Consider the following 17,858-nt stretch of genomic DNA (forward strand, 5'->3'; position numbering starts at 1 on the left):
TGTACGCTTTCCGCTCCATACAGCCCACATATGGAAACTAGACCGCAGATATCAGCGCATTTACATCCACCCATCTATTCAGCCTATAGGAGTTTAGCCCCGCCCACTCACTCTTAAATTATAAGGAGTGTTTCAGCCTGGGCTTCTACTTGAATGAAGAATGGGAAAACTGAGCTGCAAAAAAACAGCCTGTTTTGAATTCATTGTGTCTGTGATGTCACAAAAAGCAGCACATTTACATATACCTGCCTACAGCACTGCTCCAGCTACAAGGCTAATGTAGCTAACAAGCATTGGAAGTATACCCCACCAATTAGCTTTCGTCCATGTTTATAGATAACAGCGGGTCAAGCAGGTTCAGAAACCACTTAATCAAACCTTTTGGAAGATGCTTTGAGGCAAATGTGTGACTTAGGTATGCAGTTAGCACCGTGCTAATTGGTGGGCTGGAAGCTTCCATGAGTTGTTAGCCACATTAGCCTAGCTCTGGTACGCTTTAAAACGTAGACTTTAGATACAAGACATATTCTAGCTGCTGGACTACATTTGGGGAGAAAGCTGATTCTTGACCAAACCTTTGTCTTAATCAGGCTATTATAAAGGACAATTATATTAGAGTATAATTATCGTCATATATTGTGGTAAGGTGGTCTTTAAAGGGCCCATATCATGCAAAAAGATTTTGGTGTGGAAACACAATTCGTTTCAAAGCACACCATTCACTCCTCAACAGCCCATATATGGAAACTAAGCTTCAAAAACAGCCTGTTTGAATTCATTGTGTTTGTGATGTCACAAAAACGACACATTTACATACGTCCGCCTACAGCAGCTTAGCCCTGCCCACTCACTGAGAAGTTAAAAGGAGTGTTTCAGGCCCGACTGCATTTTGAATGAGGCACAATACAGAGCAGCCAATCATGAGAACTCATTTTTACACACACACACACACACACACACACACACACACACACACACACACACACACACACACACACACACACACACACACACATATGCCTTAAAGGGCCCACATCACGGGACACTACAATCTCCTTCCTTTTTGAAGAGGAAAAAAAAGGATTTTGATATACTATATAAACAAAGCTTCCAAATGTACCATTCACTCCTCAGTCCTTACTGTCCATATATGGAAATTAAGCTGTGAAAACAGCCTTTTTGAATTCATTGTGTTTGTGATGTCACAAAAAGCAACACATTTACATGCGTCCGCCTACAGCAGCTTAGCCCTGCCCACTCACTCTGAAGTTATAAGGAGTGTTTCAGGCCAGACTGCATTTTGAATGATGCACAATACAGAGCAGCCAACCAGAACAGTGCTCATTTACATATATCAGCCTTAAAAAGAGAGGCTGGAAAAGGGTCGTGTAGAAATGTATTATTATTATTATTATTATTATTATTATTTCAAGAATTTTCCTTCCATTTTGTATATGATTGACTGTATTTGGGTTTAGAAGGTGAACCTGGTTTTGGTCCAAAGCACCACTTTAACAAATGATAATGATTTTTTCCAAATTATAAATGACTCACTTTCTCTGTAATTCACATCACTACTGTGGCTGTGTACACCAGTCTGTGGAGCTCTGGTGGGCTGCCATGCGTCTGTCAGAGGGGGTTTCTTTTCCTGCGGCGGCCGGCTTCAATGCCTGGAGAGCGGGTCAGGAAACATGACCGCAAAGCTGCTCAGATCGACCTGTCAGAGTCCATTTACTAAAGGCATGGAGCCCTGAGACCCCTCACCCTCCAGCCCCTCAGTGTTGAGTTACACATACTCCAATCACCAGCCCACTTCCAGCAGTCCAGAACCTCATGAATGAACGACTATGAATAAAAGTGAACGGCAGGGCGGCTGTTTTTCTCATTCAACTGTTCTAATGCAATAGTTGTCAAGTACAGCACTGCGCAAAAGTCAGAGACCCCGTATTTAGTTCATTTCCAGTCAAAACAGCCATTAAATACGAGATATTCGTTTTCATAGTTAGGAAATAAAAGCAGAAAATTACAGAAAAATGACACAGAAGCCTCGGTAGTTAAATATAATAGCAAATGTTTCAGTCCATCCTTTACCTTTATTACAGCTTCTGGTCTTTTCAGGATATTGAGACGCAATGAGTCTTAAAAACTGGAGCTGTAACACCTTTAGGGGCAGCGGTGAGTTCGAACTGCATCTGTCGTCAGCTGGGAGCAACTAAACATAGAACAACGCACTCGCTACGTTTAGTTATTTGTGCTTTATGAGCTGCAGTGAACAAAAAAAGACAAAGGAATTTTTAATTGCAATTTCTTACATGGCCAAAAAATGTCAGCTGAAATTTCATGGTAGGGACAGGCCTAATTGAATATCTCTGCTGTCGGAACAAAACCATTTTTTGACGTTTTTCAGTTATTGATATAATTTGAAAGGACCTGTTTCCCTTTACATTGTGTGTAAATTTCACGATGAATGGACAAACAGCAATGACTAAAAACGACTTGCAAAAAATTCTGGTTCCATTGACTTACATTAAAAGTAAACTAGGTTTTTTCCTTCTCCTGTAAAGTTACCATTTTGGAGATAGGAGGTTTTGTTCGGAGAGCAGTGATACATTTTTACATTATTTTTCATTTTTGTTCCAGCTGCCTTTTGGATTGTAATCATTTCACGAGTAACGAATCAATAGGAACTGTCCAAAATGACTCGAAAGCCTTGTGATATTACATACAATAATGATCATTTGAAGAACCTGAGAGGAGTGGTGGAAGTTCTTCAAGGGTTCTCTAAAACTGTCAACTCAAGGCACCATTGTTAATGCTCAAATAGTTGTATAAGGGGGTTTAAAGCAATGTTTCTCAATCTTGGTCCTGGAGGCTTTACCATTTTCCCTGCTTGTAATACACCTGACCAACTATTAAGCTCATTAACAGCCCATTATTGTGTTAAAGTGGGTGTGTTAAAGTAGGAAAAGCACTAAAATGTGCCACACATTGTGACCAGGGTTCAGAAACACTGCTAAAAATAACCTAAAAGTGGTTCAGTAGAACATAAAAACTCATCATTTTAAAGATCTGACGTTTTGGTACGAGAACTATGACTAATATGTTTGTTTGTGTGCATGTCCCAATATTAATAATAATAATAATAATTTTTTTTTTTTTAAATAAAGTTTTTAAAAATAAAGTTACATTTATGTAGCGCCTTTCACAAACCCAAGGACGGTTTACATAATCAAAAAAATAAAAATTATACTACAGGGAGGAAAAAAGGAAGGTTATTAGCAGGGATTTGAAGGAAGACAGAGAAGAGCAATTACGAAGAGTGGAAGGTAGAGAATTCCAGAGTTTGCGGGCAGCAGGGATGAAAGATCTGCCACCCATAGTAGAAACTTTAGTTGAGGGAACTGTGAGGAGTCCAGCATTAGAAGATCGGAGAGCAAGAGAGGGACAGCATAAAGAAATGAGATCAGAAAGGAATGTCGGAGCCAGACCATGGAAAGCCTTGAAGATAAGAAGAAGGATTTTTGTACTTGATCCTAGAACTAATAGGAAGCCAATGCAACGGTCAAAGAACAGGAGTGGTATGAGCTGAGCGCTTGGTGGAGGTCAGAACCCTGGCTGCTGAGTTTTGGACGTACTGAAGATGATTGATTAGTTTAACTGGAAGGCCATAGAACAGTGAGTTACAGTAATCGATGAAGAAGAAGAGAAGATGAAGGCAGTGATCAACATTTTAGCATCAGTGTCACTCGTGCAATGTTCCACAGATGGTATAATGCAGTTTTAGTTACCAGCTTAATGTGAGACTCGAAAGTAAGAGATGCATCAAGAAGTCAGCCGAGGTTCTTAACAACTTGGGCTGGCTTAATATCAACACCATCAATGTTGACTGAAAAATTCAAAGCTGGGGAAAGTGAGGTCTTAGATCCAACTAACAGAACCTCGGTTTTATCAGCGTTAAGGGTCAGACCGTTAGAACTGAAAGCCTGGGCGGAGGCAGAGAGGGAGGTAAATTTGAATATCATCAGCATAGCAGTGAAAGTTGAAACCACTGTCCGAATGATCTGACCGAGCGGGGAGATGTAAATGATAAAGAGGAGAGGGCCAAGGACAGATCCTTGGGGTACACCACGATAATTAAAATGATATTTTAAATGTTTTTTTTATATTTTAAAATTATATAAAAATGCACAAAATAAAATAAAAGTCCATTATTTTGCTTTTTGGAAGCATTTATGGCCGATAGCATGGCCTAGAGACCGCATCTGAAAATTGCCAGTTGGGCCATCAAGTCACATTCATTGTCCCTGATACAGAAAAATAAATAGACAAATAAACCCCTAAATCCCCAGGGACAGAGGTACATCGAGTAACAGACGAGCTCTCGCATGAAATAAGAAACAATAGAGTGCGTGTGGGGCACGGTTGAAGATTACGTCCAGGTTTACTGAAGTTAATCACGTGAAATGAGGTCCTTTTAGGTCCTACGTTGTGGCCAGAAGGCCGACCTTTTTTCTGAGAACCTTTCTCAGTGATGTCACTGCCTTTGGAGGTGCTGTCATCACTCTCTGTGTCCTGAAAGATAAGGCACAATGCTATAGCACGAAAATAGAGGACACCCAACAACAGTACAAATCGGCTGCGGTAAACAACTGGATGATGTCATACGCTTCACTTTTCACTGCCCAGTGCGGCTGAAGACAATAACAGTCTTGTTCGTGTGCTCCACGTTACACATCCACCACTATTTAAATCTCACTGGAGGTTTATGTCTTGAGACGTATGACATTGAAACGCAATATTAAAACAAACACAGATTCATGGTTGTTCCAAGGACCAAGGGGGGAAAAAAGGCTTTCCCGAGAGAGGAAGGCCAATAAAAATTCCAGTCAGAGTGAAAAGGGAAAAAATATCCCTCTACACTAAACACAACCGCATCATTATCTACAGGCTTTTTTAGTCCATGTCATGGAAATGGACATATTAGAATATATTAAAAACATTTATCTATCCTAATAGATTCGGATTTTTTAAAGACCAACCTTAAACTGGTTTTAAACGGAATTATTTATTTATTATTTATTATTATTTGTAGCATGACATGCAAGTAGACATGATTTTTAAAATAATTTACAAGGAAAAGATTAAGATTAATATTAAAATGGCCTAAAACATTATTATGGTCTTGGCTTTAAATGCACTAGACTCAGATCAATATCAAAACTATCAAAAAAGGCTTCATAATTTGCTTCAATTAATGTTTTGTTTATTTATTCATTTAGGAAAGGACTGCGAAATGTGCCGTTATAGAACGGAAATAGAATTAAAATTAATATTAAAATTAACCAGGGTTTAACAAAAATGGAAGCCAAACGTCTTCAGTGCACTTGATTTTAGTCAATGTCATTTTAATCTACTCATGGCGAATGAATTATATATATATATATATATATATATATATAAATAAAAGGCATGCTGATGAAGGGCATCTTCAAAACGCTTAATAAATAAACGCTAGAGAAAATATAAACAAACAAAACAGCAGAACACAAAAACAAGCCGGCCCAACTGCTACACTTCATTTGACTGTTCAGAGTGGCTGAAATGATCAAATCGATTCGCGCTGGTGTGAAAAGACAAGAGCACACAGACGTCTTTTAAGAGGATCTTCATAATCAAATGTCATTGAGCCAAATTCAAAATAAGAGCCTGAAATTAAATGAGAATAAGTGTGAAAATTAAAATGAGCCAAACTGGACGAACATGTGTCGTTTGGAGTGTCTCAAAAGTGGATAACCTCACAAAAAAAAGCCTCAGTGTTCCTCCTGAAAATGTGAGGGCAATACCTGCAGGAATTCTGATCCTACAGGAATTCCAGTGACCAATTTCCTCATGGAAACTCCTAGATTTCTCAATTTCACAATTTACTGCAGGTCACTTTGGATAAAAAAAAAGGAATCTGAATCTGACTGCTGGGAATACCTGAGTGTAATTCTTCTGCAGGATTCTTCTTCAGAGCTCCAATTTTTGAAGGAATTCCTGGAGTAGCTGGAATTCCTGGAAAAGACAGAAGAATAAATATATTTGAACATTTCATGCATGTATTTGTACCGAGTCCACATTCATTGCTGTGTTCGGGCAGTTTTTTTTTTTTTTTTGCACTCATCAAAAAGCAATTATGCAGTATTTAAAAATGATTTTATTTTTTATTTCGTTTGGGATCCTGCGGGTGCACTCAGACTCTTACCTGCAGGATTCATGCATGCTGAGATTCCTTCAGGCCTTTTTTTATATAGTTGAACGAAATGGAGCTAAAAAACACGACAGATTAGATCTGAACTCCTTCTCTGAGCACTAAGCTAACTCAGGTGCTGGGCTTCTCTCCTCAGATGGCACCAGTTAGTCCTGATGGCCTTCAGAGGTTTAGTTAAAGCAGCTGGAGAGAGATTTAAAAAGGGCTAAACAGCTCAGAGCTCGCCTTTACATTCAGCCACTCGGGCTCATTTCAGCAGAAAACCATTGATCAGTTCTTTAACTCCTTCCCGAGATCTGAATGCGCGAGAAACTGAATCAGTTTTACTTCTCAAAACAGCCACACGGCTTTTCTCCAACGGAGCTTTGGGTTTGTTTCCTGCTCGAATTTACCCGGTCCACCTTAAATGGTGCAGCAGTAACGGGGAACGTCCGAGGCACCAAAATGTAATTACTGCGCCATTTAAGGTGGAACGGGACAATCCGAGGCGCCAGAATGTGACTGCTGCATCATTTAAGGTGGAACGGGAAAATTCAAGGCTCCAGATTGCAATTCCGGCACCACTTAAGGTGGAACGGGAACATGCCAGGCGCCTGAATTGAACTGCGACATTAATTAAGGTGGAGCAGGAAACTTCTGAGGCGCCAGAATGAAACCGCTACACCCTTTAAGGTGGAACGGAACAATTCGAGGCGCCCCTGCTGCACTACTTCAGGTGCAACAGGAAAATTCGAGGCTCCAGAATGCAATTCCGGCACCACTTAAGGTGGAACGGGAAGGCAATTGTTGTACAATTTAAGGTGGAATGGGAAAATTCGAACAAGAAATCTGGCGAATAGCAAAGCCGACTTCAGCCTCGTGTGACTCCATACGCTGCTCACCTCAGGAGGTTTGGTTTGGGTTATGAAGCGAGGAGGAGCACTGCGACCAAAACCGCCAAGAAAAAAAACCCAGCCCGAGTAAAAGTTCCTCCCTCGCTGAGACACGCCGGTCTGCGGAGTCTGGCACTAAAGTCCGGATTTACACCGCAGAGCTGCTGCTGATCAGCCGAGTTTGGACACTCATGTACTGGAGAGATGAACAAACGGTGGAAGAGCTCAAAACGGCCACCAAAAGCGCAGTAAGTGGGGAAAGTGCGGCCTGACCGGAGACTCGGAACTGTCCGGCGTTATAACCTGCCCGGTCCGGCGTGCAGTACAGGTGCGCGTGCTGCAGACCGACTTTACCGCTCTTTAAAATCTACTTTTAGCTTTGCACTTGGTGCTTGATTTAAAAACAGAGGCAGAAACGGTTTTGGGGCTTTGGGCTGCGCATTTACAATTTTAAAAAGTAGAAAATTATTTTTAATAAAGTAGAAAAAAATCTATTTAGCTGGTTTGCAAGGACTTAATAGCCCTTCACCAGCTCGCCCTGCACGCGCCTCAGAAAACATTTAATATTAAATTTCTATGGAAAAAAAAAAACAAAACAAACCGGGGAGAGCTCAGCCGCACGTGGCGCATAACAGCTAGCTGTTTAACACTTTAATGCATTTAACTCGAATTGTGAATTATTTTATTTTAAAATAAACAGGTTAAACGCGACAGTTTGAGAAAGGGCAACTCCACCAATTAAAAAATTTACACGGTTAAATGTCTGGTATGATTTATATGAAGTGGTTTGGTGTGAAATGGTTCATTTATAGACGCGGATTTCTTTAAGGTGGGGGTGATATGATGTACCGAAATGTCCAACACACACTTGGGCATTTTATTTAGTATCCCTGACCACCACGTGTCCTCTGCGTTCAGTGCTGATGATACTAAAATGGTGGAAAATCTGAAGAAATGGAAGGAAAAAAAAAACTCTTTTAGGACCGTTTTGCCTTAAACCACGCTTAAAGTATCTCTCCACCACGAGCAGATTAAATAGTTAATTTAGGCCCGAACTTTCATGACAACTTTTATATGAGGGAGGCCTTTATTTTTATTTATTTATTTATTTATTTATTTTTAAAGAGGTGGACGTCTGGTTCCTATCACCGCCGCTGTGAACAAATCTGACTGTATTGTATTTCGCAGCAAACCGCTCTGCCGAATTATCCTATTTGGTGGCGTTCCCCTTTAAGGACTAGATTAATTAAGGACAATACAGGCTAAGCGGGGGGAAAAGACGGCAAAGCGCCCGCGTGTTCGAGCAAGTTTGATCAGTTTTGCGGATTGACCCGCAATTTCCTCCACACACACAAAAAAAAGGGATAACGAGAAGGGAGGCAGGGAGGAAGGAGGGTGGCCGTTTATCTGAAGAGGCGTCTCTGTGTGTGTTTTCTTAATTCGGGGTTTGCGCGCACGTGTGAGGCCGTCAGTACTTGTCCGGGTTGTCATGGTGAAGAGGAGGCAGAGTGGATGTTAATGGGCTGCAGAGGTTAAAAGGGCTGCGGACCCGCGGCGCCTCGTCCTGGTCCTTCATGCCGCAGAGCTGCGCCCGCGCTCCGCTCCGCACTCGCCCAGCAGACCGGCCGGTACGCGCCCCCGAGCCGCCCCAGCAGCACACGGACTGTAGTGTTGTGGAAATGCGAAGTTTTGAAGGAGGGAAGTGGCGAGTAGCGGCGCTGCCTGCGGATATATTCTCACCACTTGTCTGTTTTTGTTTTTTGTGTCTTTCTTCAGGGCTCAACGCAAGACCTCTTCGAAGAAGTGTCGTGCTCTTCTTCCTCCTGCTTGTCTCCCGTTGCTGCTTCACCACATGCAATGACCGAGAAAGCCGTCTGCACCAGCTGTGGGACTGAAATAGTGGACAAATACCTGCTCAAGGTGACCTAATTACGTCAGTTAGAGCTTAAAATGCGACTTTTTTCCACACAAATGTGTCTAACTTGCTCAGCTTGGCGTGCTAAGCCTATCATGTGACTGAAAGCTGCGTGTAAATTGAGGTAAACCTCCCTGAATCTGCTAGTCCGTGTTACTGTGAGGGGGTTCATTTCATTTATTTACATTTTTTGGCCACTCTGTTATGAAATGCACTTTTTTTTTCTTTAATCTCGTTTTTTTTTCTTTACCTGTTCAGGTAAACGACATGTGCTGGCACGTGAAGTGTCTGTCATGCAGCGTGTGTCAGACCTCACTGGGCAGACACATCAGCTGCTACATTAAAGAGAAGGAGATTTTCTGCAAGCTCGACTACTTCAGGTACACCTGTGGAGATTTTCCCTTTTCCTTAAAGGGGAGTTCCGTCGAATTTTCAAAATTTCTGCATGAGATGTGAACAGGAGTCACTTGGAGAGGTTTGGGGTGAAATGGTCCGATCTAGAGAAGCCTAGAAGGGTTCAGAGTGGTGATGGGAACCAGACGTCTGCAGCATCTAAGTACATGCAGCGTGCCGTACCGTGAAATAGTCCTTTAAAGAAAACACTAATTCTGCTTTTTCAGCATGATCAGCATTACATGTATGAACCCGGACACCTGTAGGTTCACCGCAGGTTTTGGATCATAAATGAAATGGCTAGATTTGTGTTGGCGTCCTGACCGCTGGTTCCAGTGACTGCCGCTGTAAGGAAACGAGTTGGCAGCTTTCTCTCCATCTAAACGTTTCTCACCAAATCTTCTGAATGGCTTGGTTTACATGTCAACAGTTGAATTATGCTAATTGGGAAATTGGTGGAGTTCCCCTTTAAGTTGTCTCCTTGCTGTTTTAACATTGTGGGCTTGTGCGGCTCATGTAGGTTTCTTTTTGAATGTTTTGCCCCGTTTGTGGGTCGCAGCTCTTCATATTTAAGAAAATAAGCCGTTTTCTGATGGCATGTTCAGTGGCGCTGCCTGGAAGCGTCTTATTCTTTCGTTTCTCATGTGTAGTGACACGTGGACACCAACACATGGTCTGGTGTAGGATTGTCAAGATACAAGTGATTTTTGATGCTGAAGACAGCACAGTGGGAACCGTTCCATCAGTCGCTGTCTGACCACCAAACATTGCATTGGGAATTTCTTTTTTTCCGTTTTTATCAGTGCAAGGTTCTTCAAATGCAGTTAAATTGGCAGTGACCTGGCACAAGCTAAAGTGCAGGAGCACTGATTGGTCACATTGCTGTGCTGAAAGTGGCCATTTCAGCCTTGTGTGCAGCTTTAGTTTCCAATTCTGTGCTGAAGAGGCCGTGCTGACTCTCTCCATGCGCTTCGTGCTGTTTCCGCTCATGTTTTGAAAGCAGAGTTATGCTTAACTTTATTTTTTATTTATTATTTTTAGGAAATATGGAACTCGTTGCGCTCACTGCGGCAGGAATATCCATTCGAACGACTGGGTCCGTAGAGCCAAAGGAAATACCTACCACCTGGCTTGTTTCGCCTGCTTCTCCTGCAAGCGGCAGCTTTCCACTGGAGAAGAGTTTGCCCTGGTGGACGAGCGGGTGCTGTGCCGCGTCCACTACGACTGCATGCTGGACAACCTCAAACGGGCCATGGAGAATGGTTAGGAACTCGTTGGATCTCGCAGAGTCCGGAATGTTTTTAAAAAGCTGTGTGTGCTCAGGAAAAACTTCTACGTGGGCGTGTTTGTTGCTGTTTGCTGGCCTTTGGAGTCATTCCTCACCAAATGTGTGTTGTCTGTGGTGCCCCATAGGGAAAGGAGTGAATGTAGAAGGAGCCGTGCCGTCAGAACAGGAGGTAAACCAGCCCAAGCCAGCCAAAAGAGCACGAACAAGCTTCACTGCTGACCAGCTACAGGTCAGTTCAGAGTGCTGGTGCGCGTATGACCTCAATCTCCAACTGTAGACTAGACTATGACTATAAAATCATGATATAACAAAAATATCAATGTGAATCTCTATTTTGCCAAATATTCATGTACAGGGATTGTTTTTGCTTGGTGTTGCTGTCACATAAAACACATTCTGCATCAGACTTGAGAGAAATGTAGTATGAACTGCATGCATAGTTGTTTTAATAGACACATTGATGTCCAGTTGCATGTAAAATAGGAGGTGGAAGGAAAGGTTTAATTTTTTTAATATACAGTTACATTATAAATCTGTGGTAAACACATGTGAGACCTTCAGCTGTGTGAGCTGCATGTACAGCTGAAGAAACTGTAGATTATTATTTGTCAAATTTTAAGACCCTTCTAGATTAAATTAGATAAACATTCCTGCACCTACAGATTTTTCAGGTAGTTGAGATTCTCATCATTCGGAATAGCTTTGGATCAGCTGCCTCCCCTCAAACAGTTGGGTGTCTACAGTTGCGCCTGAAATATTTGGGCTTTCTAATACACGAGTGCTTATTTTGGTCCAATTACGAGCTGAATCTGTAGCATGTTCGCTGGTTTTGTAGGTAATGCAGGCTCAGTTTGCTCAGGACAACAATCCGGATGCTCAGACGCTGCAGAAACTGGCCGAGAGGACCGGCCTCAGCCGCCGGGTTATTCAGGTGAGGAGCAATCTGTGTTTTTATTCATGAACCGTTTTGAAATTTTAATCTGTGATGTACTTTCTATGAAATAAAGCTGTTGGGGATATTTTAGTGACATGTAGCCGCAAAGCTCAGTGGTTGGCTTTGCTGTGTTTTGTGTGAAGTCATTCTTCAGTTTGGATTCACTTTATGTAACTTATGTTGAAAATTCCTGCTTATTTGACAAAAATGTATAACAGATGGCACGATACTGCTTTCTGACATTGATATTGAAACCTTATGTATTGGCGCATTTTTTTTATATATATATATATATATATATATATATAAAATCTCGCTGTTGTCAGAATAAAACCGTGTCTCAAATGGTAACTTTACATGAGAAGGGGAAAAAAATCTACTTCACTTTTAATGTAAGTTAGTGGAACCAGACATCTTTCCCAGTCATTTTGGGCTATTTCTTTTGGACCATTCTTCATAAAATTTACACAAAATGTACAGAACAGGTATTTTGAAATTGTCAAAAACTGGAAAATGACAAAAATGGAGAGAGGAGGTTTTCTTCCGACTGTGTGTGTGTGTGTGTGTGTGTGGCGATTTCTTTTGAAGCACTTCAGTTATCCTCTAAAAGTAGTCCTTAGCCCTGTTTAGATGGGATTGGTGCTACATGAGGTGTGTAGTGTGTTTACCAGCATTTCTTAGTGACTTCATGAGTGTCTGTTAATTTTAACGACTGTGCTCCTGCGTCCTATAAAACGAGCTGTAGAAATAACCCCGATTATATTAATCCTGCGCGGATTGACATGTTTGTAAAAAGTGGCATCCTGCGGAAAAGGAGTTTAAGTACTGAGGCCCTCAGAAGCGTTTACTTGTGTTCTCTGCGGCTAAAACCAAGCTGATGTGTAACGTTGGGGTCCTCGCTCAAGCGTGCAACTCGGAACATGTAAAAAAGACATTTTGTGTTGATTTTGGCTGTTGGCTGTGAATTCCCAAGCTCATGGGGACGCTAATGACACAGTGCAGTCGCTTAAGACGGCAATGCAGATTGTTGGGACGAATGAAATGTCTCTTACTCTGCTGGAGTAAAAGCGGTGTGTAAATAGTTGCCACTCCCATCTGTCATTTATACTGAGATTCCTTATGCCATGCGAATTGGTCATGGACATCCTGGAATTACCCATCTCCCCATGGAAAACTAATCCTGGTCCAATAAGGCCTATGATGCTGAAATCACTTTACTGATCCCTCAGGAAAAACACACAGCGCACATCCCATTGTGAGAATGCTAGTTCGGGATAGATGTGTGTGTCTGCTTTATAAGCCGTTTCTGTGTCATTATCAAGACAAACTTGATCTTGTCTGTTATTTTTACAGGGTGTCCAAAAAAGACATCATTTGATGTGTCTGAGTAACTGTGTGATTAAATAGGCTTCATGTTGAACAAAACAGGATTCATCAAAACTCAAAACAAGAAATTCAGAGGGATGTAGATTTTCTAACCGATTTCACAGCTTCACAAATGTTCTGATTGAGATCTTCCGATACTGGTGGTCGCCCAGACCCCTTAGCGCCGCACAGACAGCCTTCCCCTTTTGAATTTTTTGTGCCATGTCCAAATCTGCTTTCCAGTTGGTTCTTGAGAATGTACTAGTGACTGTTTGAGCATATTCTAACACTCAAATGAAGACATTTCATTTCTAGTGAACGGCATTCTTCAACTGGGGGAAGGGGGGGGGGGTGGTAGGAGGGGGGAAGAATATTAAAAATTCAACTTTTAGTTTTTACACTTTTATTTTTTCCCCAAATTCGAGGTCATTTGAGGGAGAATTGGCTGTTATTAGGCTACGACATGTCAGTATTTTGGGACGTCCTGTGCGTTTTACTTTACATTGTGAAGAGTTAAATGAACAGACTAACAGAAATGGATCAAGTTAACCTGGAATAAAACATTTACTTTACCTTCCATTGAAAGCTAAGAAGGTGAGTGGTGGTGTTTTTAGTTTTTTATTAATTTTCCACCATTTCAGGGTTTTGTTTTGACAGTGGTGGTATGTAATGAGCACCTGTAGTGGTATAAGCAGCTTTAACTTGCAGAAAGTCATACAGACAATAATAAATATGAGTAACAGAAGTTCTACAGTAAACAGTGTGGATGTATAAGCAGAGTTTAAATGTATATAATTAGATGAAAATCCTTAAGTCACTGTAAAGCGGAGATGTAAGCGTGGCCTGTGGGGCTTCTGGTACTTTAATCTTTTCTAACCTTTTAACCCTAAACCTCCGTCTCCCTCTCTCTTCTGATTGTTTGCTGTGACTATTGTTGTGAGCCATTGTAAAATAAAATGACTTCATCATGACTTCATCTTGACTTGCGCTTCTGGTCTCCAGGTTTGGTTCCAGAACTGCCGGGCCCGTCATAAGAAACATGTGAGTCCCAACCACTCGTCCACTGCTCCGGTCTCATCTCTGCAGCCTAGCAGGCTCTCTCCTCCTCTGATGGAGGAGCTGCAGTACACAGCATTCGCCCCAGTGGACACTCCAATGCTCACTACTCTGCACTCTTACATGGATGGTAAGTTTTGTGCTTTTCACAAAGTGGGATTCCAGTTAGCTGGATAACTCAAAAGAGGAGTAGAAAGGAAGAAGGTATAAGACATTCTTTATTGGACTGTCTTCATTTTAGGCTCGAGGCGATCTTACGGACATCATGCTTTACTAAACACCTTCTTGCTTGGTCGTGTGTTTGATTTGGGTCAATAACGTTGGTCTTAGTTGAGCAACTTGAGTTAATGTGCATATGAATGTGAACATTGATACAGAAAATACGCCATAACTTCTGCACAGGCCAGCTGTCCTTCTCTGTAGATGATGCTCATTTGCACTTAATCAACAAAACATGTCATTTGACTTTGGGTGCCTGAACGGCTGCGTTTCATCTCGTAGTGTTGTTCTACAGTCAGGCCCTGTCCCGTTTGGATGCTGATGGTCTACGGGAAAGTTTGGCGACTTCAGATATTTGTAGAATATTATTAATCATGAAGTGATTTCTATAGTGTAATGCCTAGATGCATCTGGGGGGGTGAATTTCAGAAATACATCAAGTGTGTCGTCTTTTACATTATGGGTGAAGTTCATGATGAATGGACCAGAAGAAATGGCTCATTATTACTCAGGAAAAAAAGTCTGGTTCCAGTGACTTGCATCAAGTCAAGTTGTTGTTTTATTTTATTTATTCATTTATTTAGTCCTCCTGTAAAGTTATCGTTTGAGATATAGGAAGGGAATACGGCTTCTAGCGACAATCAGTTGATTTATCATAACATTGAGAAGGTGCACACACGGAGCGTACGCATTTGACAGAAAAGACCAGGCATGAAAAGGCTATGATGCACCTAAATAACAAATAATGGCTATAAACGGTCACTGTTACTAAGGTATGCGCGGTCACTTTGGCCTTTCAGGTTAGAGGTTTTTATCCATTCTGCTTCTCACGGTTCGCATGTGGTCTGTCGTCGTCCGTTTCAGACTTGATGAAAGACAGCATTGATGTGTGTATATTCAAAACAGCACAGGGAGTTGAGATTTATTTATTTATCATTATTATTATTGATTACATGAATTTTTGTCCATTTTTAAATCTGTCGGGCGCTGTAAATCTTGCTGTACAGTTTTGTGTTGCTCTGGTCATTGAACTGGTTTAATCAGGGCTCCTGTGGATCGTGGATGTTTTAAGGTCTTTATATTTTCTTTTTTATGGTTATTGGAGTGTCGTGCTTTTTTTTTTTTTTTTTTTTTTTTACTGCCTAAAGGGTGTTGATCATCGTATATATTGAACTAATTCATAATAGTATACCACCCCCCACGTAACACCCCCCCCCCCCCCCCCCCCCCCCACACACACACACACACACACACACACACACACACACACACACACACACACACACATCCAGCTGACTGCAGTGAAAATACAGATGTTGATCTTAAGTATATTAAAAAGTTTGATAGTTTTAATCTCCTGCTTTTTGTTTTGCAGTTCATTCTCCAACATCGCTGGTGTTCCAGCCTCTCCTGCCCCATTCAATGACACAGTTGCCGATCAGCCATGCCTGAGACACAGACCCCACCCACTGCAGCCGCTCTACCAATCAGGTTAGAGTGCAGAGGAAAGCGTGAGGAAGTTTTCATCTGCTATTGACTGAGTCTTGCACCAAGACCCATAATATTCTGTCTTTTCATGGGCACTTACTGAAGGATGTCGATCTCGCAATGGTCCAAGAAAAAGATTTTGATGTAATTGTGAAAAGGCTGAAGTTTTTTTTTTTGTTTAATATATATAATATCTATATAATAGTTGAATACATCACATTTAATTTATTTGTTGTATGTGACTGAGCACTTTGTTTTAAAATACATTTATGATGGAAGATTTTTTTTTTTCCTGGGTTTTGTCAGTGCACAGCTCCATTTTTGTTTTGTGGATGGATCTCGACACTTGGAAGCTGAAGAAAAGCCAATAAAAACATAATTGCTGATGCCTACAGGGCTGTGTTGAGTAACTGCTCCGTCTCATTGTGCAAGCGAACCTTTTGTGGCTGGGTGGTGATTGTTCATTTAAATTTGTGCTGGGTTTGATACACTAGTTTTAACACTGGATACATGTTTACAAATGTCCTTGCATAATGGAAAGATGATTAAATTGTTATTGAGGGCTGAGCACAAATTGTCTAGTGAGATGAGTGTTAATCAGAGTTCATGTTCGGTCTTGTAGCAGCTGGTTAACGTGCCGTATTGATGCTCACTTAGCTGTAACTTATTACAAGAGCTGTTATTTGCAGGTGCCAATTACAGGTTAGCAGTGATGACAGTCTTGACTGGAAATTGTTAACTTTAAAACTGACGGCGGACAAACGAGGGTGTTGAATTCAGTCAAATTAAAGGGGAATTATTTTTCCCTCTATTTTTCAAGGTTTCTGCATAATTAAGTCACTGAGATGTAAACGGTGATTCAGAGTGGTTTGATGAGAAATGGTTCATAGTAGGTGCTCTTTATTGTGGCGGCGATGGGAACCAGGGGTCGCCATGACTACAAAAGTATAGCCATTTTATTTACTATCCAAAACCACGACTTAAAGTTTGTCTAGAGTGGAGAATTTCCCATCAAACCACCCTGAATGACTCCATTTATATCTTAACCATTGAATTATGCTAAAATGTGGAAATACGATATTCCCTGTAGGACAGCAGCAGCTTTCAGTGTTTTTCCATTTCCTGTGAATGCAGTGCTCAAATGAAGTGGTTTAAGGTTTGCAGTAGGATATTGGAAAATGGTAATATTATGGTAAATTCAGATACATGTCCTGAAACTGCTGCGGGCAGGTTTGTTGATTTGATGGATGCTTTTTAAAAAACTGCTGGCGCCCTCTAGTGTTTGATGTGAATGGTTCAGTTTATTTGCCCTTCGGCCTGCGGCGTTTCCTCAGGATCCTCCTCAGCGAGCTGCTTGTGTAAAACGGCCGAGCCGCCGAGCCGTCGTTCTTCTCCAGGTCCAAAGCTACAGAAACCAGAAACAGGTGGCAGTTTAGGTCCTTTTTTAAAATGCTTTACATCTGTTAATGGAGCTGCTTCCAAAAAGTCTGTAAACTGGCTGAGCGTTTTCCACAAATACTGCAGCTCACTGTTCTTGCTGCTTTTGAGTTTCCTGACCTCAACCAGACAGCGCTCTAATTCATCCCAAAGGTGCTGAGACTGTGAGCCAGGCCTTCTCATCTAACATCAGTGTCTGACCTCACAAATGTGCTTCTGGAAGAACGGTCAAAAATTCCCATAAACACTCCTAACCCTTGTGGAAAGCCTTCCCAGAAGAGTTGAAGCTGTTATAGCTGCAAAGGGTGGGCCGACATCATATTAAACCCTATGGATTAAGAATGGGATGCCACAAGTTTGTGTTACGCCAGACGAGCGAATACTTTTGGAAATAGTGTTTTTATTTATTTATATTTTTATATATATATAAAAATATGAATATCTTGCTGTTGTCAGAAAAACCCTGTATCTTTTTTTTTTTTTTTTTTTTTTTTACATTTTTTGGCATAATTTGAAAAAACACTCTTTAGACTTTATGTAAATTTCATGATGAGTGGCCCAAAAGAAACGGCCCAAAATGACTTGTAAAAAATTCTGGTTCCATTGACTTACATTAAAAGTAAAGTATGTTTTTTCCTTCT

At 41.3% G+C, this 17,858-nt stretch overlaps 2 protein-coding genes and 1 long non-coding RNA gene across 4 annotated transcripts in view; 1 reads left to right on the forward strand and 2 right to left on the reverse strand.

Annotated features, from left to right (window-relative positions):
• Positions 1–4,211: 4,211 nt before the first annotated feature.
• LOC108436044 lies at positions 4,212–7,056 on the reverse strand. The gene is made up of 3 exons (XR_001858491.2): positions 6,245–7,056; positions 5,980–6,054; positions 4,212–4,572 (listed from the first exon to the last, which is right to left on the reverse strand). It is a non-coding gene; the product is annotated as an uncharacterized LOC108436044 (long non-coding RNA).
• Positions 7,057–7,136: 80 nt separating this feature from the next.
• Positions 7,137–16,172, forward strand: lhx8a (LIM homeobox 8a). Of its 2 annotated transcripts, none has more exons than XM_017712251.1 (8): positions 7,137–7,370; positions 8,899–9,042; positions 9,296–9,417; positions 10,472–10,692; positions 10,844–10,947; positions 11,554–11,649; positions 14,020–14,203; positions 15,668–16,172. In XM_017712251.1, the coding sequence occupies exons 1-8, from the start codon at positions 7,314–7,316 to the stop codon at positions 15,742–15,744; spliced, it is 1,005 nt and encodes a 334-aa protein (XP_017567740.1). In that variant the 5' UTR covers positions 7,137–7,313; the 3' UTR covers positions 15,745–16,172. The 2 variants fall into 2 exon arrangements, with proteins under 2 accessions (XP_017567740.1, XP_017567742.1); XM_017712253.2 differs by lacking the exon at positions 7,137–7,370 and adding an exon at positions 8,414–8,750.
• Positions 16,173–16,296: 124 nt separating this feature from the next.
• slc44a5a (solute carrier family 44 member 5a) overlaps positions 16,297–17,858 on the reverse strand; it is a 167,682-nt gene continuing 166,120 nt past the window's right edge. Inside the window, exon 22 of the mRNA XM_017712250.2 lies at positions 16,297–17,185. Coding sequence (XP_017567739.1) covers positions 17,082–17,185 — 104 coding nt within the window. The 3' untranslated portion in view covers positions 16,297–17,081. The remainder of the gene's footprint in view (positions 17,186–17,858) is intronic.

Source organism: Pygocentrus nattereri, chromosome 19 (assembly GCF_015220715.1).
Source record: "Pygocentrus nattereri isolate fPygNat1 chromosome 19, fPygNat1.pri, whole genome shotgun sequence".
NCBI classification, from domain to species: Eukaryota; Metazoa; Chordata; class Actinopteri; order Characiformes; family Serrasalmidae; genus Pygocentrus; species Pygocentrus nattereri.